This window comes from Aulonocara stuartgranti (assembly GCF_965226115.1).
Source record: "Aulonocara stuartgranti genome assembly, chromosome: 13".
Lineage (NCBI taxonomy): Eukaryota > Metazoa > Chordata > Actinopteri > Cichliformes > Cichlidae > Aulonocara > Aulonocara stuartgranti.
The window spans coordinates 11,680,757-11,707,307 of record NC_138949.1 but is presented as its reverse complement, the minus strand read 5'-3'; the positions used below and the strand labels follow the sequence as shown (position 1 = coordinate 11,707,307).

Here is a 26,551-nt window from a genome sequence, read left to right as displayed (position 1 = left end):
GTGCTTGCCATCTTTTAATTTAGCTATGAACCCGCCAGACTGGGATAATTCTAGTTTTATGTGTTTACAGAGCCAAGAAATGCAGATTTTTATTCAGGATTCATAAATACAGCAAGGTCAGAAATGTGCTCCCTTTAAATGACTTCTAGTAAAGGGCTAGAACACAACACCACTTGCTGATAACTGGACTCCTCTAGCTGATGTTTTCTGCATGTTATTCAGCATGTGTGTATGTGTGTTCACAGCTGAGCGCTTTGGGAAAAAGTTAGAGGAGCTGTCTAAAGAACGAAGCACTCTGAAGCTGGGTTTACCCTCCCAACAGCCCAGCGTGGCGTTGCTCCTGGAGAGGCTCCGACAGGCGGTGGACAGCGCCCTCCAGAGGGCAGACTGCAGTCAGTACAGGTCAGTGCTGGTTTGATCATGTTAACTGAAACACTATATTTAAAACGTTAACTGCATACAATATATAAGGGGAATATAATATGAAATGTGGCTACACTGAAAATTACTTTTCCTGTTTTGTTTTGGACCTCGTTTTATATTGTGTGTCACTTAAACAAAAACAGATCTACTTTTATAGCAATAAACTCCCTTTGTTCAGGACATAATGGGGTTTATTTGAGTTCATAAGCTCATTCTCTTTCTTTTGTTGCAATATTGTAGCACAGATCAAAGAGGGGGAGCTCTCCAAAATAGCTCTTGTGACAGGAAGGAAATCAGGTGGGGCCTCTTCAGAGAGTATCCCGAACAAATATAAGCAAAAGGATTTTAGGTCACCTCTGATAAACAGCAGATTTTCCACTGTCACAGAGTTATTTGATGAGAATCTGTGGGAAAAAGTGATTACACACAACCATACTGTATATTACCAATCTGCAGCTCTCTTTAGCTTTGACTTACAGAGATTAAAAGCAACATTAAATGTGGATTAACCTCCTGAAAATGTTAATCAAAGCTGTTAAAAATGGTGTCATTTTGTGGCAGGGAGTGTGCAGAGCCTGTTGCAGGGGAGCAATCCGACTCATCACAGGGTCCACTGCAACGAAGAGAACGTCTGATACGAGAGAGACGGCTTGTCGAGGTAAATTCGGCTCACGTCGTTCCGCTTTGTACGTCAGGCTGGTCTGAGTTACTGCTCCTCTGAGAATTTAATAAAACAGCTTCTTTCCTTGCTCACAAAAGTGAATGAAATTTGTAAAATATGCATAGCTGTCAGCAGTATTTACACTGACAGTGAATGAGTGTGAACAAGATTAATTAATCTCACTGCTACTTTAATATCAAACAAACTATTGATTAACAATTCTGAAAAAAGCTAATAACTCACCAGTCAAGTTTCCTTCAGTTTCAGATTAGGTGTTTGAATTTTTCATTCAATCTGCTGGCTTAAAAAACTGAAGGACTACTTCACTGTTGCTGATTACCTTCATAGAAACTATGATATTTCTAACATACATGTAAAATGAATGAAATGAACATTGCTCCACCTCTGCAGGAGGAGATCGCAGAGCTGCAGCAGAGACTGGTGGAGCTGAAGGACCGTAGCCGGTGTCTGGAGCAGCAGATCCAGCAGGAAGAGCAACAGGTGGAGGCTGAGGAGCTGGAGGCCTCCGTGCTGAGGAGCTGCAGCACGGCTCAGCTTCGCGACATGAGCCGAACCCTCCAGGACCTCGTCGCTTCTGAGAATCGCACACAAATCTCAGTCTCTCGTCCTCCCTCCATGCTCAGGTCAGCGCCATATATGTCATGATTTGCTTGCTTAAATGTCACATTTGTGACATGAAAGGCTGTGTTTGCATGAGCCGAAAAAAAAGGAAGTGGAAAAATAGAGAACTAAACAGTTGTCTTTTTGAGCATAGTTAATAATAATGCTTTCATCTTGTTTGAGTGGTTGCATGAAATAATTAAAAATTTAGAGCCTCCTTTACAAAGCTGCAGGTAATGAATGAATGAAACATGCTGTTCCCAGGAACAGAAGTTTACAAATGAGGATAAAATTATTATTATTTATTATATATGCGCAATGACATGCTTTAACTCTGTATTCCTCAAAGCTTACAAAAACCAAGAGTTATCCTCCAATTTACACACAGTATATAAATCTTCTCTGCCTCTAAAAAAGCACTGAGAATGACCGGAACGAGAACTAGTCGGAGATGAGACTAAAGAGCCCAGAACAACTGCCACGCTGAAATGTGCTAAGAACAACCTGGGGAAAGATTGTTCATACTGGAAGTGCATCATTTGGTGAGATGAGATGAAACTAGAGCTCTTTGGTCACAGACAGAAGGGAGAGGCGTATAACCCAAACAGCACCGTCCCCACAGTGAAGCACAGTGGTGGGAGTGTTATGATCTGGGGATGATTCAACGTTTCTGGAACTGTAATCTCCTCAAAAACACTTCACTAGTAATTCTGTCCTCATCTGTATTTAGGGAAAAACTTCAAATGAGGGAATCAAAGCCTTCACTGCAGATCTTTGGATGTATTAAAGGCGTTTTGCTCTCCAGGATCTGCTTCTGCTAGCGAGCAGAATAGTTAAGAAAATGTGCAAATGTATGTGAAAAATGGAAATTGAGGTCTTGAGCATTGAGAAAACATTTTCACAGCTTTTGAATTTTGCACGTCGGTATTACAGTTTCTCCTGTCGGTCGTTGGACTCTCAGTTTGATTGGTCGAGCCGGATCTAACACCTAAACTGTGAAAAGTGTCCGCTGATTGGGCCTTTGCATGCATAACCTTTACTCAGAACTAGTTTAAAGGTAACATAATTTGTGTTGTTGTGTTAATTTGATGTATTTCTACTTACATATTTATATACAATAGAGGAATCGGCACAGTGTATGTCAGGAATGAGGAAAACAAGCCCTGAAGCTGACAAATTGCCAAACATCACAGCATCCTCCATGACAGCTATTTGTTTATCCACTTTATGATGGTTTCCTCCTCTGACAGCAGGAGGACTGGAGTTTTAAACATAATTCTTTACTGTAAATGTAGAAGAAGTATTTTTGTTACCTGACGCCAGCTTAATAGACAGGTAACGTTTATCCAGTGCAGTCAAAAGGTTTTGTATTCTTTCATTTTTCATAAAAACTCCAGGAGGTGCATCTTCTTATTTAATATTACTCAAAATGTGCAGTAGAAGCCAGATTTGTATTTAATATTACTTTGATAAAAATATGAAAATATCAATTAATTTGGGCAAAATTAGCCACAGTAATGATAATTTAACCTTGTGCAAGATCTTGGTGTGGTTACTATGCATAAAGCATTTGTTTAGTACAAGTCTGTCAGATGTGCTCACTTCTTATGCAGTGGTCAGTATTTGTATTTGTGCAATACCTGGAACGGCCAGGTGGGGCTGCTATAGAGCTGCAAATGCTGGTGACCATGCAACAGTCTGTCCATAGGGTTTTTTTCTCTTTCATCATGTTACATACATTTAATTAGCCCATTTTGAAGTTGATGTGTCAGTGGCGATCTGCTGTTTCTAAGTCATCGCCTCTCAGCTTCATCCATCCTTAGACAAAGTGGCACTTTGAATAAATCTTTCAGCAGAATTGTCAAAATCACACCATCACGTTTCAACCAAATCAACACCTCCAGTAACAGCACAGAAGACACCTAGCCTTGCATTTACATGAATCATTACCCTTTTTATCAGCTTACAGGCAAAATTGCTCACTTTGTTCGGTGATCGACAGGTCTGCCCATGCAGCACTGGATGCCTATTGTTCCTGGAGAGGTTCAGCTCATGTATTTCAAGTCTTTATAAACAAAAGCCACTGACAAATGGATGTAATGCAAAGCAGTTTGCAGCCCTTTAGGAGTAACTTGTTTCTTAGATTCAGAGAGGACAGCTAGTTTCTTATCCCACGTGCCTTCAGTCTTCTTCTCTCACACCTGCTTGAACCTGCTTTGAATTTTAATGGCTTTTTTCTTAGATGCTAACGATCACTTTGCATCATATCCTCTGAAGTTAATAGCTTGCAAGGGAGCACTGTGGAAAGCCTCTCCGTCTTGCCACTCGTTAGAAAGACATGTAAATTGTACTTATCGCCTTCTTGGCGGTGTGACCCACCACCACTGGCATAATTTGATATCTGGCTTATTCTCACCCCGGCTGAAACGCATTTATTCTCGTTGCTGATTGAAATTGCGACCTCAGATTGGATATTCAGCTGCACATCTGTGGGTGGCTTGCCACGGGTCACCGTGATGATTGTGTTGCAGTCGCCCCTTTTCCAAACAACACAGGATATTTCTGTCTCGTATCAGGTTTTTTTCCACACGAATACTGAATTAAAGAAATCCACTCGGCGCTATAAGACTGATGTTCAGAGACAACATTTAACTCTGACTCACTCTGAGCATCAGCTTGAATAACATGGAGTGGACATAATGATTTTTGTGAGACAATTGGGACTGTCTCAAGGTGACTGTACTGTGCATAATGGATTTTATGCTCATTTTTCTCCATCTTGTAATTGATTTAGATCTGTCACCAAGTAGTGTGACCTTAATGGGTTGTCCTGTTTTCCCTTATTGTCTGAAATATTGGGCTAGAGTTGAATCCAACAGGCCAGTTAAAGAAAACACAAATATTGAGCCATATTTTACAATGGAAGGTGTTTTTCAGGTTCAGTCTTCTCTTTATTTTGATGTAGTTTATTTCAGGTCAGTATTCCAAAAAGGGGCACACTCGCTCACAGCGTTTCTCTTTCTTACGCTAAAGTAAGCCACCCAGATGCAGGCTCAAGCTTCACTGGTTACAGCATTTGATTCCAAATGCAAAATTTAAAGCTCGTGTCCTCACAATGCAGGTCTCTTATGCTCGTGTTTGCACACAGTATCAGCTTATATGTATTTTTTTACAACCTAAGATGAACAGTGTTCAAAGAACTTACTCTGTATGGAGATACCCACAAGTCTTTTATCTTCTGTATGCCAAGATGTTTAAGAAGCTAAGAGAAGTAAGAAAGTCTTAAGCTAACCCACATGAACTTGAAAATTGGTGGTGATGGTATGGCCTGAGCTCTTAGGAAGACATTCTTGTAATTTCTTTAAGTAGTCTTCAATATAGTTCTCCAAGCTTCTTTAAGGACTACTTTGGATCTTGGCTGCCTTTTTGTTTTGTTTTTTGTAAAGATGATCCCACAACTCTTCGTTAATGTTGAGGTCTGGGCTACAGGGAGGCCAATCCATGACTGATAGTGTTCCAATGTGTGTTTCTCTATCTAGGTATGTTTTTATTGCACTGGCGGTGTGTTTGGGATGATTGTCATGCTGAAAAATGAAGCTGTTGCCAATCAGACGCTTTCCAGATTACATGGCCAATCAAAATCTGATGGTACTTTCCTGCGTTTATAATTCCATTCCCATCACCACTGGCTGAAATGTGGCCATACACCATGACGGAGCCTCCACTGTGTTTTACAGCTGGCTTTAGACACTCACTGTTGTACTTCTCTCCTCACCTCCTTCGTATATGCTGATGAAGACCTTTTGCCAATGAAACTTTCTTCTTTAACTATCTAGATCAACAGTTATATGTTTGCAACATCTTGCTTTCTCTTTAACTTGTCAAGGTTTTTAAGGACACTGCACACTATGTCTGCACACTAAGTTTTTGGCTAAAAGTTCTTTGTAAGTCACCTTGTTGGTGCAACTATTCAACTAAACAAATGTGAACAAATGATGCGTTTTCATGACAGGCTGCTATGTTATCATATGTGTAGAGTACAACACTGGTTCAGACCTTAAATTAGATTTATTTTTTTGTCCGTGAATGATTCATAAGTCAGTTTTAAGTGGCTTAACAAATAAAAAGCTGTTCCTCTGAGAGTGGTCAGGTAAAAGGACTGGATAAAATGATAAAAATATGGCCAATGTCTAAAGAAAGACCTTGAAAGACCTTTAGACAGCCAGGAGAACGATTCCTCAAGAACACGTTAAAAGACTGCAATCTAGATAATTAGCTGCAAAATATAAAGAAATGTCTCACTTTTGTGCATGGCTGAACTGGTCGTTGAATATTTGCTCCCATCCACTGGACAAACACTCTCAAGACTGTCCTTTAAAAAGTTATCCAAGGTTCAGTTTGATAGTTGTTAGTTTGCAAACCGTTAAGCGATTAGCTGCCAGATGAGTAGAAGCTAAAAAAAAACAAAAAAAACAAAAATCTAGATTGGAACAGGAGATATCATATTGATAACTCCCGATTTCATCCCCAAAATGGAAAAAATTACCTTTAGTCCTGCACTGTGACATTTATGTTTTTATTTTGCAGACTCCAGGAGCAGGAGCAGGCATTAAATCTGTCCATTAAGGAAGCCACTGCTAAGGTAAGCCACTGTTCCGCTGACTTGATTTATTCTATATCATCTCATTCTCTTCTCAGCATGTCGACGATGACTGAATGTGTGTGAATATCTAATAAGCAGTAAGTCAAAATACACATTATGTGTCTTGTGCGAGCTTTGGTGTTTTTAATATATGTACTAAATGTCAGTGTCTGTATTCATGAGCTCGTTTCTCTTTGACAAGGCAGTAAACTCTCCAGTTTTTTTGCAAGAGTCACAGGAGTTGTCATTTTGAATAAATCCTCCCTAAATTCTAAATCATCCGTAAAATTATTACAACACCTGATGATGAAAAAGCTGTCCGATTTGCTTAAATGCACACTTTTAAAATCAACTAAATGAGTAAAACATGGCTAACGTAGTGATTTGAAGCCCGTGTCCATTGTTTGTGTGTTTACCTGGGTTTGCATGCTGCTGTATAACTAGAATTCACTCATGCTTATCAAGGGTTTGCTTTTCCTTTGTGCTTCCTGCACAAAGGAGGCACAAAGCTGCACACGGTGTAATCAGAAGACCATAAGAAGCAAAAACTTGATTTGGATGTAGCAGCGGTTCCTGTTAATGTTGAGATTTTGCACCACTTCTGTGCTGCTACTGCATTTAGATCTCTCTTGCACATATGCATCAGTACAGACGCTAAATGTGCCGTGAGAGCGGTCAGTGTCTGTCTCAAACTGACCTGAATTTTTCATGTCAAAGATGGTCACTGGTGATGAGAACTGAGTCAAATAGTCTCGGGTATGACTTTCAACATGGAGTTCATGTTGTTCAACTGTAAAATCCTGAGGCATCTGCAAGAGTACATGTAGAGCAAACAACGTCAGCTTTAGTGTGTTTCAGTGTACCACACTGGGTTCTAAAAACTCTAATCCCCACATCTGTTTACCTGCAACGTCTCTCCTCTTCCCCAAAAAGCAATTCATCATTTGGGGCTGCTTGGCAGTGCGTGTTGTCAGATTGACACTTTTAGGGTGAGATCCAAACCATGAGCTCATCTATACCTTGCTAGTACTGGATGATGTTGGACATCCATTAGCCTTTATTCTTTGTAGCACAGATTCAACAAGCTGCTGGAAACATTTCTCTGAGATTTTGGTCCATATCGACATGACGGCATCACACAGTTGCTGCAGATTTGTCGGCTGCACATCCACGATGTGATTCTCATGTTCCGCCACAACCCAGAAGTGCCCTACTGGATTGAGCTCTGGTGACTGTGGAGGGCATTGAGTACAGAGAACTCACTGCCATGTCCACGAAACCAGTTTAAGATGATGTGATCTTTGTCACATATGTTATTCTGCTGGAAGCAACCATTAGAAGATGGACACACTGGTTATAAAAAGGTGAGCGTAGTCAGCAACAGTACATGCTCAGTTGGTAATAAGGGGACCAATCTGGGCTAAGAAAATATCCTCCATATTATTACACTTCACAACATCGCTTTCCTGTTCTTAGCTGACCATTTCGTTCACCCAGTGTGGTCTTCTGCTGTTTTTGCCCATATGCTTCAAGGTGAATGTGTTGTGTTCAGAGAGGCTCTTCTGTATACCTTTCTTTGTGATGAATGGTTATCTAAGCTATTGTTGTCATCCTCTGTACTTTGGCATATTCATTCGGACATATGCTGCTTACTAGTTATTTTCTTTTTTTTCAGATATTTTTATCCAGAAACTAGATGCATGGAATAAGGAGATAGAAGTTAGCTTACAGAGTTAGCTCTGTAAAGCTACTGTCACTGAGTCTTTCAGAAAGCCATCATCAAATCACTGATTGATGTTGCCGCTGCACCTGAAAGAAATGTCGTGGGTTTCTACCCAGATATACATTTACCATCATCACAAAGTGCCCATTGTTAAGCTAAAATGAGAAGTTTGGTTCCAAGATGATATATTCACCAAGTGGAAAATTGCTCACCTGCTGTGACAAAATGATTGCTGACATGAAAGTAACTTTTTTGAAATTGACAAATAGCCTGATGTTTTGAAATTAAATCAGCGATGTCAGAATTTCTACAGTTTGAAAAAGCACTCAAAAAATATTTTCACTTCATGTAATGCATGAAATAAAATTATACAAGCCTGTTTGGGGAAAAAAAAAATCCGCTTTCTACATTTCTGTGCGGAGAAAACTCTCCGGGGATGTTCTGCCTCGGAAATAACAGTCTATTTGACTGCCTTTTCAAAGTGTTGCACATAACTGTGTCAGATTTAAGGAAAACATGCGTCAGAAAATCTGGATCCAAATCTCTTTGAGCAGTGAAAATAAAGAAAAACAGTTCCTAAAAAGAAGGAAGCGGATTGTGGGGATTGTAGCTGTGGTTCAAAGTGTATACAATGGAAATAACAGAGGTTTAAAGGACAGGGTGAGGGCAGATGAGGGCCAGACGGGCTGATGGAGACCATCAGCTCCTTTGTGAATACTCAGGGCTGAGGTGCCGCATCCCCATCAGGCTGTGACATTCAGGGGCCTTTTCCTCTCTGACTTTCTAATGATATCTTTTATGAGGATTTCACATTTTCCAGTCTGTCCATGTGAAAGGAGAAGCACTCTCTTTCTTTCTAAAGGTTATAGACAAAGGTAACACATCGGCGTTGATGCTCTGCTGTGTATTCAAAGCAGAGCGAACACAGAAGGACGGAAATGAATTTGTAAGGTCTTGTAAGAATGAGTGTCAAAAAGAAAATGAAAGTGGAATTGGAAATGAGCTTTGCCTCCTGTGGGATCCATGTGTCTGCGAAGGTTTTGTTAGTTACCGCCCTCCCCCCCTGCTCTCTCCTCTGCATGTTCCTCTCTTTCTTTTCCTCAGGTGGTCATGAGTCAGAGACTGGGCAGCAGCCTAAGGAGGAAAGTCAGTGAGACTGAAACACAGCTTTTGGCACTACATGAAGCCAAACTGGCAGCCATCTCAGGTAACTTTCCACTCAACCACACCCCACTACATCCCTGCTGCATTACTCTTTTTTTTATTTACCCCATTTACTTGGCTCACCCACCATTAGCCTCACTTAATTACGCTATTAATGATCAAGAAGCTCGTTAATGGACGTTGTAAGCATAATGTGCTCCTGTGGTGCACCGGTGCAGGTAATGACTTCAGCAGTGCTAAGGAACTGAAAGCAGAGATGAAGGCGGTGTACCTGGAGCGGGACCGACTTGAGGCTCTGGCCAAGAGGCTGCACAGCCTCAGCTCAGGGAGCAGCCAGGAGCTCGCCAGGATGAAGGAGCAGCGGCAGCAACTCAGACAGGAGCTGGAGCAGAGGGAGGCCCAGCATGGTGAGTGGCAGAGGCTACCCAGTATGACTGACAACATCAAACCCTTGTCTTTACTATTGATTAATTAATATATAAATCTACAACACTGTTACTTTATTCATTTTTTTTTCTACAAGGAGCAAGACTTTATCACAATTTTTAAAAAGTGGTCTCGAGCAATAGTTCTGCAGGTTTTTCTTTGGGCGTTGGCTGCTTTTTCCTTCATTTTCAGTCCAGTCCTTGTACCTGATCACTTAACACTGAACTACAAATCACTGAAGCTTAAAAACTGTGCCTAACGGTGCAAAGGATGAACCATTGTTGTGCCTACACATAACAAACAACTTAGCATGAGAACACAGTTTGAAGGGCATAAAATAGTATTTCTGCACTAACAATTGAAATTGAAATTTTTATTTTTTATTTTTTTTATTTCAGTCAACAACAACAACAACAACAGATTATAATTTTACATAAAAGTACTCAAACAGTAACCGAAAAAGGAATAGGCTGAAGCCTTATGGCTTATACTTATCCTATCCCTTACCCCCATAGAAATAATCAAATCCTTAACCAAGAAAATAAATAACATTGATAAATAAGTTGTATAACAGTTTGAAAAGAAATCAATGATAAATCAAGAAATTAAATCAACACAAAAAAATGTTAACAAACCAAATTTCTATAAACTTGTATAATACTAATTTTTAAAATCTTCCTGAAGAATGACAAAGAAAAACACATCGTCAGTTCATCATTAAGTCCATTCCATAATTTCACTCCCAAAACTGACACACATCTATACTTAACATTGGTTCTCACTTTAGGCATTTCAAACTTATAAGACCCCCTCAAATCATATTTTCCATCTCTTAGTTGAAACATACTTAAAATACAAATTGGAACATTCTTTTTCATCACACGATATATCATTTCTAAAGTTTTAGAATATATAATGTCCATGAATTTTAACATAGATGATCCTACAAAAAAACTGGTTGGTGGACTCCCTATATCCAACTTTATTTATTATTCTAATAGCTCTTTTTTGCAATTTAAATATTGAATCCAAATATGTTTTGTATGTGTTCCCCCAAATTTCTGCACAGTAGGTCATATAAGGCAAACAAAGGGAAGTATACAATAAATAAAGGCAGTTCTTATTCAAAAAATCTCTTGTTTTATAAAGAATAGAAATAGACTTGGATAATTTTCGTTTCACATGTTCTATGTGGGGCTTCAAACAAAGTTTATCATCAATAATTACTCCTAACAATTTTGTCTCATATACTCTTTCAATTTCAACATTATTTAAATTCAATTTTACTTTAATATTACTTTTACTACCTCCAAATAACATAAATTTTGTTTTACTTTCATTCAATGATAGTTTATTAAATACAAACCATCTATTTAACTTTATGAGTTCTGTTTCCACTGTTTTCAGTAATTTCTTTATGTCTTTTCCTGAGCAAAATAAGTTTGTATCATCAGCAAACATCACATATTTTAAAGATTCCCAAGAAGCCGTTAGCTGGAATCTTAGCATATTTCAGTATGCTGCTGGATAAAAGAAAGAATTAGGCATAAAAACTGTGTACAGTAGATGAACAGGATCTAAACACGGTATGTCCTTAGAAAAAGACCTGACACAGGACCTGTGAGGAACATCTGGCCCTTCAATTTATCCAGCTGCTGAAGCCTCATCAGAAATGGCCTCCATGAAAGGGTGGCTGTCAAGAGGAGGGAAACAGTCCAGCCAAACATTGACTTTCAGGCTTGTTAGAACTGTACAGAGTCTGTTTTGGGCTTATATTTTGTATTTCCATGTGTAGATTTCAATAAACTGCTGCATCTTTTGCCCATTATGGTATTACTTAAAAATCTATGTAGATATATGAATTTATATAATTTGTTGAGAAGATAAATCTCACACAGGTGAATATTAGCATACAGTTAGATTAATAAAATGTTCCTACTAGCTCCAGTAAGGCTCTACATGAAGCATAACTTCTTGTTTATTTTGTACCAAACTGAAATGTAAAAAATTACCATTCGGTTTAATGGGGGGTTAAATCTGAAGTAGGGGCTAGATAGAAACCACTTTGGTTCCACACATAAAATTCCAGTTAATTTTATTTGCATATGCAGGATTCTGTGGCTCATAGTTGCAGCTTTTACAACAAAAAGTGTCCTGGTTAAATCGTTAGCACAAAAGAGTAAGAACTGTGCTAAATAAGCAACAGGTTTTTGGAGAAAAGCTCCAGAGTACACACTTATGACCATAAAATCTATATCGCAATTTTAGTTTTAGAATTCCTGAGGCGTGATTAACCACAAAACATCCAGTCAGTGAGCTCAGGAGTCACTTTCATGCTTCTTAAGAGGAAAAACCTTCGGTGTTAATAAAACTAAGAGCGCTGCTTGCTTAAATGAATCCTTTCCTCCAGCCCTCTATCAGAAACAAAAATGAATAAAACTGGTCGAAGGAACATATCGATATGTTTGTATTATAATTATAAAGCTGGTGTGAGCAGTATTTTTTTTTAATACACAAAACTAACACATTGCTTTTCAAGTTGACATCATATTGTCATTCATTCAGATTATGTTTCTGGCCTTCAGCTTTTTGTTGCTGAGAACAGCTGTCTGCTGCATCTGGAAACAAGCCTGATTCGAGCAGCAAGAGTGAACGAAACCTGTACAATAAGACAAAAATCTGAAAAACTGTGAAAAAGCTCAAGAAACAAAAAGTCAGCTTAAGGGATGTTTGTGTAATAATTCTCTTTGGGACATTACATGTACACATTTGTTCCATTGTTAACATACAAACAGTTATTATAGTAGCTTAGAATAAACATTTTAAAGCATGAATATGAATAAGTGCAGCATTACCTGAAACAGCGCTGTTCTTTTTTCCCCTGCCCACTGAGGCGTGAAAGCGTTTGTTGTGTACTTGAAAGGCGCCTCTCTTTTTCTTTGAATACACTTTTTAAATATCAGTTCAAAATGTGAATCATGAGAGCTCTTTGAAAGACAAGTCGCCTCTTGATGTTGCTCCACACTGTGAGAGGACATCAATGAACAATGACTTTTTCTCCCAAATGAAGCAAAAGTGATCTGCTGTCAGCGGGGGAATCGGCTTCAAACGAGTTACCGGCAAGGATTGGCAGTCGCGAAGAGGCGAGGTGGCGAGGGTGGTGCGAGGGAATTGAGCTTTAATTGTGTAAAGTTAGCCGGTTACCTTCGAGCCAGTGTGCGCAAACATAATGCATCAGCGTTCACACGCTCTCCAACTCGATTAAGATCTTAAGGAACGGGGGCTTGTCTTTTTAAATTTTTTTTTTTTCTTTTTTTTAGGGTTCAGTCTTTAGATTGATTTGGCGCGTGGGCATTTGGTAGAGATCTAAATGGATTTTGACGGCACCACCTGCAGTGGTACTCTCTCTAGTCCATCAGTCACAGGGAGATTTCTAAAAAAGGTCACTTCCCTCACTGAGACACGCAGACGGGAGGATGAGGGGAGGGCGGGAGAGGGGGGGGTGGTGAAGTGATGGGGCTAGAGCAGGAAGTGAAGCGGCATCAGACTGAAGCTAATGCTACAACCTCCCATCTACCATATGCTGTTACCCAGATCATAAAGATTTGTGGCTGGAGCTTCACATTTAATGCTATTGTCCTGTCCTGAATGCACCCTTTCCTGTCACTAGGGGGCACCCTTTTATTTTTGTACTCCATTGTTCAGGCTTAGTTGCATGAAGTTTTTAGGGGGTTGTATAGTAATGCATAGACTTGCTATTTTAGTACATCCAGTCTATAATTGTATATCGTTATAGGAGAAAGCAGCTCTTTTCATTTCAAAGTGATTATGTTTCATCGACCTCCACTGGATTTTTGTTGTGGAAGCACACCCAAGAACACCTCGGTCTGCTTGACAGCCAGGGATAACACTGATCTCTTCCATGACAAGCATCACCACGTTCACCTCAGCAGCCTAAACGCAGCGTGCGTGTGTGCCTCATCTTGAATAATGTAGCTCTGCAGGCTGGGAAACCAGTGGTACGAAACTGCGGCGGCTAAACAAAGGATTTGGAGTCAGGTGGTAACACGTCACAGAGAAGACGGCAAGTTAATGATTGGTTGCGCGGCGTGCTCAAACGCTCAAGTGGGCGCACACAATATGGCAGCAGGCGCAATTTCAAAATGTGTTGCTGACACCAAGCAAGGGGCTCATTAAACTGTCATCCTATTTGGTAATAAGGGGCTGGCACACACTTGCTGGAAACTGATAGCCCACCAACAGCACATTACCATTTCTTTAGCTGGAGGGGATTAGAAATTACTGTCTAAGTCAAAGCCAAGATGGCCATCCTTTTAGGTTTCCGAGGCATTTCTAGCACGCGCGCTTGTGGTATTAGTGTCATCCCGTACAAAGAAAACAGCATGCCCATTGTCATCGCGTGAGCTCCGAGGCAATGAATAGTCCTGCTGATGCCATGTAAAGATAGAAATTCATCAACAAGCTGAAGCCACACAGCTTCAGCTTGTTGAGTGCTTGCGGTGTGGGGGCTTTTTGGCCTGGGAGCCATTATGTCCCTAATTGCCGTTGGCACGTTTGCTGATGAATACCACAGCCATTATGGCCAGAGGTTTGATTCCCCGCTGAGAGTATAATTTTGTCCCCAAGAGAGATCTCGAGCGACGCTAAATTTACAAATAAATAATTGAAGAGCTGAATAAGATGCGTAAATGACCCCCAGTAGTGAGGACTTTCATATGGGGAAAGCTGCATCAGACTGTGCTCCTCTTCATTTAGCCAAGTAGTGTGGTAATGCCTGTTCACTGCCATTGTTACAATGCCAGCAGTTCTCTTGTTTTCTGCTTCACGCGGCTCAACTGGAACCCATTTAATTACTGTACCAGCTATTGTTTCTCCATACAGCTCCTGTTGCTCGTGCCGTAGTTTAAAGCCAGTCAGTTCGAACCCAACTGTGCGGTGCTAGTCGGATTTAAGTGCACATCAATACAAGTCACTCTGTGTTATTAGACAAATGCAATTTTCTCTTACAGTAAAGGCGAGGACACATATGATTTATTCATAGCTCTGGCTCTTTTAGGGTGCTTCTGTTGAGAACATGATGGAATGTGTGACAGCTCTTCTCTGAAGAGCATCTGAGTGATTGAGAGCGGCACGGTGGTTAAGTGGACTTGGGGGGGGGGAAGGATGTTTTTTGGTCTTTGTCTCTGAAGTTTCAGCAATATTGAGTATTTTTTTCTTCCTGTCATTCCATTATGAATTTATCATTGAAAGAATTACTGCAAAAACACAATTGACTGAGGTACCTCTCCAATCAGGCTCCGTCAATCAATCAATCAGGTCTTTTCTTCAATTACATACCGCTGAAACAAATGTTTTATATCCCTACTGTGCCTTCCTTCTCTTCTACGTGCACTGCAAACACGGTAAAGCTCAAAAAATGTTGCAGCTGTTTGGTTTGGGATGTAACGCCAGACTGTCAGTCCACCACACTGGCTCACACTGAAAGCAGCCGACTTTCCATCTTGTGGAATTACTTGGTATTTCTGTAATATTGTATTTTTTAATTTCCCCTAAAACGACTGGAGTTTCTAAGTATATTTATCTCATGAGCCACAAATTTGCAGCTAAACGAAAACACCAGAGTAAGATGATATATTGCTCGCATATACAAGTGGGAGATGATGGGGGGGAAGATGCATTTTAGTGAAAATGTACTAACCCGGAGTTCCAAGAGGAAACCCGGGGAATAATAGGATGCATGTTTAATGGGGCGGAATTGTTGAGCTGGTGAAGCGTTGAGAGTGCTCTGCACTTTTTTGGGAGACTTCCTCATTGCCGAGGAATGTTGCTTCTTGGATTCAGTTGTCAAAAACAAAAAATATATTTGCAGCTTGCTTCAGTAGAAATATAGTTTAGAGCCTCTTCTAAACAGTTTCTATTTACTGACATACAATGACAGTGAGCATTTCTTAAGATTTCAGCTGAGCAGTTTAGCACCCATCACTTAAAAAAGACCAAAACACAACCCAACTACAGTTTTGCACACACCCAATTACTTGTCAAGTGATTCTTTTTGTTGTGCATTCAAGCACAACCCAACAATATGCTCCGCTATGCCAGCTGCAATCTGTGCATGCTACAGCTAGAGCATCATGGGTGATTGAGCATCTGTCCTATATCAGGCTGTCCCTCCGTCAGCTCTGCTGCTGTTAGGTTCAGGTATATATGGTGGGAGTGGCTCCATATGCCTACTGCGTGTTTGTGTTTTACCTGCAGCGCTGTCACACTCAGACAGACCTAGCCAAGCTTAAACACATTCATCACAGTCAGTGCCTTCAGCTCAATTACAGACACACAGTTTTGTCTTCTGCCTTATTATTGCACAGGCTTTTATAACAAGCATGTCACCGGTGCTCTGTTAGCGCAGAGCCGCCTCTAATTTGTTTGACAACAAGAAGGCCTCACAGACGTTTGGGTGCTTTTGTTGTTAAGGCGCTGAAGAAATGACCGCATTATTCACTTAGAGTTGGAGAGCTCTTTGAATGCTTGTGATCCAGGAGGCACTGAAAACACCTTGCCTATATTAACTTTTTTCTGTAAAACCCATAACTGTGATTGAGTTTTGAAATTTTAAGTCCTGTCTATTATTGAATATTCTCTGCTTGACTTTTGGTTTCACCATGTGTCTATTCTTAGCTTTTCTTAGTTTTATTTTCATCATATTTTGTAGCCTAGTTATTGTTAATATTTATGGACATGATTTATAGGTGACTCCTGGAGTTTCAGTTTATTCTTTTTCCTCTCTGGATAAATCTCCATCTCTGTTTGGTGATGTCCTGTTTTACTTTGTTCATCTCTTATTTGTGTGCATTGTATTTAGTTTTATCCTGTTTCATTAGTCTCTGACTAATTTCAGCTGTGTCTTGTCACCCTGGCGTTTCCGATTTTCCTGATTCCCTGTGTCTATTTAAAGCCTCAGTTTGTTTTAGTTCTCTGTTGTGTCATGCTGTTGGACTGCGGACCTCCTCTTGTGTTTTCTGGTCTGCGTGTCTGTTTGTTTTACCAGGCCTTGGATTATGTGCTCCACCTAAATAAAAAGTCTTTTTTTGCGTTTCCTGAGCTCATTCTGCTCTTTGGGTCCCTTATCAGGACACACTGACAGAAACTTTGTAAACTCTGCTACAGTTGTGACATCCTGCTTCATAGGTTTGTCTGTCACATCAGAGTTTGTAACCATCAGACTCGTCTTTTTCTGTCTTAGAGTGTTAGAGCTATTTAGCTGAAGCAATTTAGCTTCGATTAGTCTAACAAATTCTGATTCATATATAAAGCAAATGACATTGTCGCAGCACCCAGTAACCCATTCTCCACATCCTTCAATGGTGTCTCAGTTCTGCTTGCGTTATGAATGAATGGCCTTTTCGATTTTGGCCGGGGTCCTTGACAGCAATCAGTGATGTTTAATGCCTGCTGAGATCACTAGTGTGAAGGGAGTCTGAGCTCATGAATTTCCGATGTGGGCTCTGTGAACGCCTTTGTGAAGTTCCTTCAACACCAAATATGCCACGGCACGCATCAGGGAGTAACAGAGCGACTGTCTTCTTTATGGGCTTTTTAGTGCCGATTTTATTCGCATTGCCTGCCCATGACAGCAGCCTCCCGCAGTCTTACAGGAAGTGGTAATATCACCCAGTGCTCTGGTTCCACTCTGCGCAGGAGGAGGCTCTGCGCGCTTGATTTCTCGTCCCATTCTATAAAGAAAAGATTATTTTTATCTGTCACGCCTGAAAAACCGCCGTAGTTTTACCACTGGTTGGCATGGCGACAGGACGGCGCACTCTCCTCTGTGTATAGCATGGCAAGAAATATTAAGTAAACAGTTAATGCACTTGTGTGTCAATCTCCCACCTTCATCTGTTTCTATCCGTCTTGCTGTTGTTCAAGCTGTAGCTCAGTTTGGCAACTCGCTCTCTGCCAGCTAAAGTCAGGCTTAATGCCCTCCATGTATTATTCAGCGGCTATCTGCTTGCAAGCTGCTTAACAGAGCCAGCGTGAATGGAAGTTGATAGGGGAAGCTCTATCAGGTAGGATAAGATCTCACGTGGCAATTAGAGGGTTGGTAAGTGAGCTGTCTGGTCCACATACAGCAGATATGTGATAGCTTCTCCAGCTGCCTCTGATTGCACAGATTTGGCCACTTTGACTGAAACGAGTAACATCCCTTCCTGTGACTCCCACATTCAAGCCCCCATAAATAACCCAACTAGCTCCATCTCAGCTCTTCCTTCAAGTACAGACAGGAGTGTGTGTGTGCGTGTGTGTGTGTGCAAGAGTGTGGAAAGTGTTTGTCACGCTACTGTCGCTGACATTTTCCTTTTCTTCCTGCTGTGCCTGGCCCCGAGAATATGTCACCCCCAAGCTGATGCTGTCTATTAACCACCATCAAGACAATGATGCAAATTGTATTTCAATCCGCAGACTTTGTCTCTGTGTGAGCAGCCTAAGCGGCATCACAAAACATAACAGTTTCCCAATTGTTTTTGGCTTTCCTAGTTCTTCATTAAAGTTTGTATTTTAAGTAGGAGTATGCACTCATGTAAAATATAATCGTACTCCCTTTAAAAAAATTGTTTTTTACCAAATGTTAGATGAAAATTTTACACCATCTGCTCTATATTCAGTATTTTACTATTTTTCTAGACAATAGCTTCCACTTAGAGTAGCCTCATTATTATTGTCTTGCAGTGTCTGTGATCCTTTGACTCCAAGGTGGGAACCAGTGCTCCCTGGTTCCAATGGATTGTTGAGAATGTATAAATGTATAGGAATAGCTATGTTTTACTGAGGAAGAGTAGGAAGGTTTGGATTGTATGTTATAACTCGGGTCTATCTGTCTATAGATATATATAGATAGCATCTATGTTTCCTATTCCTATTGTGCTCAAGGATTGGAAGCTCCTATGGGCAGGGCATATTCTCATGTTTCATACATGAGCTCATTAACGCAGCTCAGTCCTCCTCTCCATCCTGACTACTGCTCAACCAGCCTCCTCAGGCACAACTCACTGCTGGCAGAAGGGCACAGGAAGCAACATAAGCAATCCATCCAACTTCATGCCCCACAGAAAATCTGGCAAGATATAAAGAACTATGCCATGATAAAATCCCCTTTTATCCTTGGGCCATCTACAGTTTTATCCCCTCTGAGAGTAGAGGCAGTGATCTCTCCTCATTTGTGTGTTTGTGTTAAGAGAAAGCCAGCTGCTCCTCTAAAGTGAAGTGTACTGTTGCAGTTTCTCTGCACAATGCCGTCACCAAGTGATGACAACTAACTTTTCTAACATGTATACCATAGCTATTGATGCGTCAATGTTAACAGTATTAGAGGTAACGTGCTGTTGTTCTCTTTGTTCTTTTTTTCTCACTCAGAAAGCCGCCTGAAAGAGAACACCAGCAAGTATATTGAACTACTGGAGGACCGATTGCACAGGTAAGGCTTTTCTGTGCTCTCTGCTTCTTTTTAATACAGACGCGAAGACTCTGTGTTCCTCAGACTAATAAACAAGGAGATGTATATAAAGCAGCAGGCTCCAAGGAATTTCCTCTCACTCCTGCTGTCCTCTAACCAGAGCAACGTCTCCTCAGTGCATCACATCACCTACCACATCATGCTCTCACACCTTTTTTTCATACGCCGTTGTCTCCTAGAGCCCCTTCTCACATTGCAGTCTGTCTCTCACCTACACAATTTGTCTTCCTCTTCCCACCTTCTCACATACCTTTTGTACCTTTTTTTAGGCTTTGACATCAACTCATCTCCCACCTTTCCGCTCTTCCTGTGTGTAAACCATTTTAGACAAAACAATATCTTTCTTCTGACTGGTTCATTGTTTCCGTCTGCGAACTCAGAGGTTCTAAATCACAAAGGACAAGTCATGTTACGGGTTGCCACCCATCTCACCTGACTTAAGGAGTGAGCTGAGGAGGTGAGAGTGTGGATCCTGGTGAGCATTTGAGTCCATACAGATGCTTGTGCTTCTTTTATAGTTCAATCACCAGATGGATAGACTCTTTGGCAGACAAACAGCGACTGGCTCTTATTCTACAGGTTGTTGGAGCAATTTTTGTTTTACAGATGGATAAATATAGCCGGTAATGATTTTGTGCACCACATATGAGCTGTTCTTTCCACTCAGTCTATTCTAGTTGTGTTCAGAAGAGAAAAGGTTAGGTGGTATGGGTTTACTTTGAGCTTGCAAAAGCCTTTATTATCACAGACCCTGTTTGTCTACTTGACCTTTGTCTCTGTTTGTGGTGTGTGTAGGGGGGCACAGCTTTGTGTGTTGCATCCTTGGAGAGGCAGGGTCACCTCTTTGGATGAGAGCCAGGACTCAGTGACATACTGCAGGGCTCTTGCTTGTTGAAGGATGCACAGACTGGGGGTCTGAATGGTCAAGGAGCAACATGGTTGCGATCTCAGCGCCCAGCAGGGAATCGTGCCTCAGGACCATCGCTGTCAATAGGGCAGATGGCTGCTTTGTGTTTTGTTTGTATGATGGCAACACTTCTGAGTTTCTAGCAGAGGCATTTGTCAGAGTATTTTAGAGAATGGGATGAATCGCTGCCTAAATATAAAGGACAAAAGAAGGCAAAACGTTTGTTGAGGGCTAGGCACATAGATAGATAGACACACGCACACAACAGATGACAAGCAGCCTACGTAGGATACTATCAAACACAGAAACTGCATAATGAAAGTGTGACACGTTAAAAATATCATCTAAAAACAAGAAAATGCCAGATGTTACAATACAACTCAGTGGTATCACCAGTGGAGACCTTCTGTCTGTCACCGACAGGCCTTCTGTAAGGAAAGTCTCCGAGCTTAACCTGAGATAACCCTGATGAAACTGACAAGGTTATATATTAAAGTTCTTCAGTGGGCTACAGAAAATGTTATAACAATATAAAACCTTTTCCACAGGCTGAGTGCTGCTCCTCACAGCAACTAAAATTTTCTTCACACGTGTGCCCCATTATACAGCTATAAAAACATCTATAAAATGTTTAAGTCTAAAATCTCCTTTTAATTTTCTTTTACGCAAACCATCTGAGATTACAAATCCTGAAAGCTTAGTACTGCTCCCCGAGGAAACCATCATTAACTACTATTACCAGTAAAACTGGTTTGCAGTGGAGCTGCTATATACTGTGTTCCTGTTTGAACACAGTATATAGTTCCTTTGCTACGAGGGCAGATGATTACATACTGTAAATCATAAGTATTTCCCCCACAGACTCTGCAAAGGGAGGATGTAGACACTATGACCTCAGACACTGATCAGTGAATTGCTTCGAAGCCTCATGTTTGGTGTTATTTTTCATAAGCGAGGGGTGAATCCGACTGAGACACAGAGGATGCTGCTCGGTTGTATGAAAGTGAATTGTACATCACAAGAAGTACAAGTTGCCCTACTTGGACTTTCCCCCAAAGACTTCTTTACTATTGAAGAGTCACCCCCTTCCTGCCATTAGAAAGAGTGCAGATCTGAGACACTTGTGCATGCATCCTTACATCCCTCTTCCTAACTACTTATTTAACTCCATGACTTCCACACTGGCTTCAATTTTCAGAGCCGGGTCAATGATATAGTCACATCACTCTGAAAAAAGAGAATTTCCATTCAAGGACACCTTCTTGGGTGACTGTAAACTAATTTTCTCGGCCATCACATTCTATATTAAATGATTGGCTCTTCAGCCTTAGATCGGCCTCCATGACCAGAGGCGGTCTAGATAAATTCACAAATATAGCTCTGATTTATGGCGTACACCAGTCCCTTCCACCAGCTCCCGCTTGGCACAGTGACACATATTTGCCTTGATTGAATGTGCCGTTTTCCCCACATGTGCATACACCACTAACCCACGCACGCACACACACACACACACACACACAGACAGATGCACACATGCACTCATCATCCACTGTAAATGTTATCAGTCAGCTCTAATGTACATTACCATTGATAGAGTACCGTGGTGATGAGAAGTGAGGAGAGGAGGAGGGGAGAAGGGTGGAGAGAGGCAGATTAGTGTGCTGAGATGTCTGGTCTCCGTGGAGACGGATGGTGTTGAAAAAACCAATTATCTTTTCCTTGCTAAAGACTAGAACAGGATGTTAGAACAGCGCAGATGCTGTAAGTGTGTCATCAGAATAAAAAACATTTTATTCAGATTAGCAGCACCACACAGTTGTTTAATACATTTATGCAGATGTTTCATTAGGAAATGCTTCTTGTTTTTGTCCCTCATTTATATATTCATTCTCCTGTAGAGATTTGAGCGGCATATATCATACGCGACGGATACTGGCACAGAAGCCATTAAATGCTGAGATGTATAGTTAAATTGAAGATGCTCTATGAAAATCTAAATGAGAAAAAACTGGGATAAAATGTGCTCCTCTCTTACTTTTAATATACAAATTCTTGAATCCACATTTTTTTTTAAAGTGTTTGGAACACTTAAGCTGGATTTGCCCATCTGGCTCCTGTAAAAACCTCCTCTAGTCATCCACCAAACAAACCCCTCCCAGTCCTCCATCTATCACACCTCCATCGCTATATTATTAACACCTCTCCACAGCTGGTGTTATTTGTGAGGCTAATGTTAAGGCGAAACATTATCACATCTCCTTTCCTTTCTATTGTGTGAAGTCTTATTTTATAGCTTTTAGGTTTCCTCAAAAAACAAAAATGCATCAATGATTATATTTCCTTTCTCTCACTTTTCTAAAACAACCAAAAAAGGTGTTCATTTTACCCAGAATATGATTTTTATGTAACAATGAACTATGACTCAAAATCTGAGAAAATATTTCATGCTCTGAACCCGATAACCATAGACTGTATATAAAAGATGGTCTCCGCCACTCCGACTCACGTGTTTTGGACTCCCTTTTTTAAAAGTCAAATTTATCATTTTGACTTAAGTCATGTTAATATTTTCAGAAGGAGAAGTGACTGTATTTTTACAAGAGGGTGAAGTTATAACTTACCAGCTAAAGCACCTAACTTAGTTAGCGTGCTGAATTCATAGACCACATGGGTGCATCGCCTAGACACTGCAAAGGGTTGTAGCCCATTTATGGAAGATTTGCAGTACATACACTGCCTATGGTACCAACAATACTAAAAAAAATAAAACAAGTCCTCTTGGTATTAAAGGTATTGTAAATGTCAGTTCTGGTGACATCTCTACAGTTAATAAAGCACAACAAACCGTGTTAATTGTCAATATTAGATTTTTAAGTCGGATGAGGATATTTGGCAATTTAAAAATATACTGTATAGTATACAGGCTTATATATCCTTCAAACACTTGACAGATAAATAGATTTCTTCAACATTTGTTAGTTGTTATATGTAGTCATTTATGATTTCTTACTAAGATTATATGACACTGCAGTTTAAAAATAATCCTGTTTTATTGTCACAGCAGGTTGCGTAGTGTACACTGGACTCCGATTAGCTGGCTCTTGTGTTTGTGCCGTTCCAAACATTTGTGTTGGGTGAATCATACAACGCCCTCTGGTGGACAAACTATGTAATGTCAACACTCATAACATAATTCAAATGCGTTCCTCCGGTCTCTTCTTTACTTGTTAAATTTTCATTTACCGTCCATTATAAATTTGCTGATACTGACAGACTGGCCAATTACTAATGTCAGTTAGTAGTGCACTAAAAATGACCTACTCCTCAAACAACACTCATAAAGAATATGGTGAAGGAGGTGTTGTTTTTTATGTTATGTTTCTGTACTTAATTCTTTATTTTCTTCAGGTCTGTTTATGCTTTTCCAGTTTGTATGCTAGCTGTTGGCTTTCTTAGCCAGGAAACTTTTGTAAAAGAGATTTTTAAATCTCTTAAAGTCCAACTTTACTGGTTAAATGAAAGATAAATAAAAAACAAAACAAAAAAAGGATAAAAAAATGGTCAAAAGGTCCAGTTCAGTGACTTGCATTGGCTGAGGTAGCACCTAGTAGACAGCTACCAGTTACAGCTCACTGCTTTGGTAGTCAAAGCATGTAATATAATTCATAACATAACGTTAAATAATATTAAAACTTAGAGTTAAATTCACAAAACCTATAGGGACAAAACAAAATAAAACTTGTTTTTTTTCCTGGCTGTAAATAAGGTTATTTCTGCTGTGAAGTTGGACATTTTAACACGGGAGTCAAGGGGATTGACTTGCTTTTGGAGCCAGCATCGAGTGGCCATTTCAGGATATGCAGCTTTTGGCACTTGGTTGTTGGCTTCACTTTTCAGCCCTGGGAAGTTTTTGAATGATGGTCAGACTGGATGTGAACCCATAATGTGCCTCTTCTCTCTTGAGACGTCTAACTGAACCCGCTGGTACCTGCAGGACCCGGTCACTGCCCCGTCGTTTAAAAATTCCAGCAGATTTATAACCCTTCCTCAGCAGCAGTCTGGATTGAATGCCTTGAGGGGAAACAGGAGTCCTGCCAGTCAGTAGTCCCACAGGGAAGCGAAGATACTATAGAAAGAGAGTGTGCCTGTCTGTTTCTCCTCCTTATTACTGGGCCATCAGCAGCACAGCACGCCCACACCCTGCCGCTGTCAGATGGCAGTCGGAGCGGCTGCCACCAATTAACCCCGTGGGCGACGAGTTCATACCAGCGAGCACCAGGACGCCACCATCACAGGGATGCTTAGGCGCTAACATGTTGTCTGAATTTTCAGCAGACAGAGCCCTAATGCCAGCGCCAGTTGTTTGTAATGAATTGTGGTTGACACTGAAGAGAAGCCGCTTTGATCGATGTGGCCAGCTTTGACATTTTTAGAAGAATTTATGATTTTTATCCCCACAGAGAGTGATTTATGGGCATGTAAGTTAACACATGTGTGCTCACCCATATCTGTGTGTTGCATGTGTTCCTCTCCACTTCGGAAGAGACAAAAAACAATGGCACGGCTCATTGGGTGCATCCCCACCGTAGCAGAATTCAGAGGCAGCGAATTGGTGATGGGGGTGGAGGTGGAGGTGGGGGACTGGGCTGAGCAATTTTTCTATTGTCTGTCTGCCAAATGAAGGTTAGAGAACGACTGAGAGGCGTGCGTTGGCAGGGTACAGAGGTTGGCAGCCCTTTCAGGCAGGAGATGGGCTGGAAAACAAGTGGCATTCAATTTTGGGGATTTTTTTTGGGCAGGTGATTCAACCCTGAGAGAGAGAAGAATGAACAGAGGGAGAGATTAAACAATGTCATCTGGGTGCATTTTGCCTTTGAGTTTGTTTATATATCACGGAGAATGAGCCACTGTGCACTTTTCAGGTGAAAATACTATTTTATAAGGGTTTGCATGTGAGTTCAGCAAATGACATTGCTGTATTTTCTACCATTGTGAGTCAATCATTTTCAGTTTATGTCTGTGAGAGTATTTCCTCCTAGGTTGGAATTTGGCATGTGAAGACAGACAGAGGACATTTCTTCCTTTAAGAGATTTGATAAGTCTCCTATAAAGCCATCATCGTCTTCCCTGCATCCTGTCAGCTTTAGTTTGATTTTTCTACATGACATGGATTCACAAAAACAAAGTTGGTGTTAGTTAGTGTGGAAACTGTTGCCTTTTGTGTTTGGTCTAAAAGCCCTAAAATCTATTAAAGGCTCAGAGATCACGGTCATTTGTGAATGTTTAGTTATCTAAAGGTTGCTGAAAGGAGAAGGTCAATAAACAAGAAGATTTTAAAGGTCAGAAGGCCTCAATTGTGACTCAGTGAAGGAGCATTTTATTTAAAGGAAATGGAAAATGGTTTCTGAAAATAAAAAGATCAATGCTTCAATCCTCACAGAGGCAGCGTCTCTCAATCAAGGAATCTCTGTATGTGTGTCTGGTTTTCTTGATAAAAAGTGTATTTGATTGTTTTGATGTAGTGTATGAGGTAATCTGGATGAAGTGTGGTGTCATTTTGGGCATTTTCCCCAAGTTTATATATATATAGAAACCTCTGCTTGTCGTGACATTTACCTTTGCTTGTTTTGTGTGATCAGCTTAACCTAAATAATGGAACAATGAGATAAAAGTCAGTAACGGTGTAACTCATTTTTAAGTATATACGATCCATTTTTACCTGCTTTAATTAGTTTCTGCTGGGATCTGAGATCCTGCAAAGGTCGGGGAAAAAGGAGTGAAGAAGGCTGACTGATCATAACTCAATAGGTAGATAAAACAATCTCCTTGCCCTCCCAGTGAACTCGTACTCAGTGACCCCAGGAGAAACGAACGCATCCACACCCTCTTTTGAGTAAAGGGCATCCTTTCAGGAGGAATATCGCTCTTGTTACATTTTGTGAATGGAATTTTATTCTTTGAATGATTCACTTCTCATCTGTCACTCAGAGGTTTATGTGCTTTATTTGAAGAGATGCTGCTGTAATAGGAATGTCAAACTTGCTGGACAATGTGGGCCAAATACAGCCCAGTATGACCTTAAGTGCGCCAGACCAGTGACATGCCCCCTTTCTGTCAGTGTAAAGAAGTTTAACTGCACACTTAATCCCTGAGATATGTTAGTATTAGAAAAAAGCAGTGCAATTTCAAAAGTACATATCAGTATTGCTGCATAACAAAGAGATGCTGCTCTTTTAAATGAAAGAAATCTGTTTTCTTTTTACTTTTTGGGGCATAAATTGTAAGAAATAAATGTGTAAAATTGTAAAAACAAGAAGTTTCTGTAGTGCTGAAAAAAAGGTCCTTATCAGTAGAAAAAGCCATAAAACCTTTAAAAAAGTTAAAGCGACAAGTCCAAAATTTATGAGTGTTTGCAGGGTGGATTTTAGCCCCTGGGCCTTATGTTTGACACA

General features: G+C 40.5%; 1 protein-coding gene across 2 annotated transcripts in view; it reads left to right on the top strand.

Annotated features, from left to right (window-relative positions):
• disc1 (DISC1 scaffold protein) overlaps positions 1-26,551 on the top strand; it is a 49,521-nt gene that overhangs the window by 7,561 nt on the left and 15,409 nt on the right. For both annotated transcript variants that reach the window (XR_014280609.1, XM_082558189.1), the window contains exons 5-11: positions 246-402; positions 985-1,081; positions 1,496-1,728; positions 6,293-6,347; positions 9,175-9,277; positions 9,453-9,641; positions 19,090-19,150. Coding sequence is in view for 1 of the 2 variants with exons in the window: in XM_082558189.1 (XP_082414315.1) it covers positions 246-402; positions 985-1,081; positions 1,496-1,728; positions 6,293-6,347; positions 9,175-9,277; positions 9,453-9,641; positions 19,090-19,150 (895 nt within the window). In the remaining variant the exon portion in view is untranslated. The remainder of the gene's footprint in view (positions 1-245; positions 403-984; positions 1,082-1,495; positions 1,729-6,292; positions 6,348-9,174; positions 9,278-9,452; positions 9,642-19,089; positions 19,151-26,551) is intronic.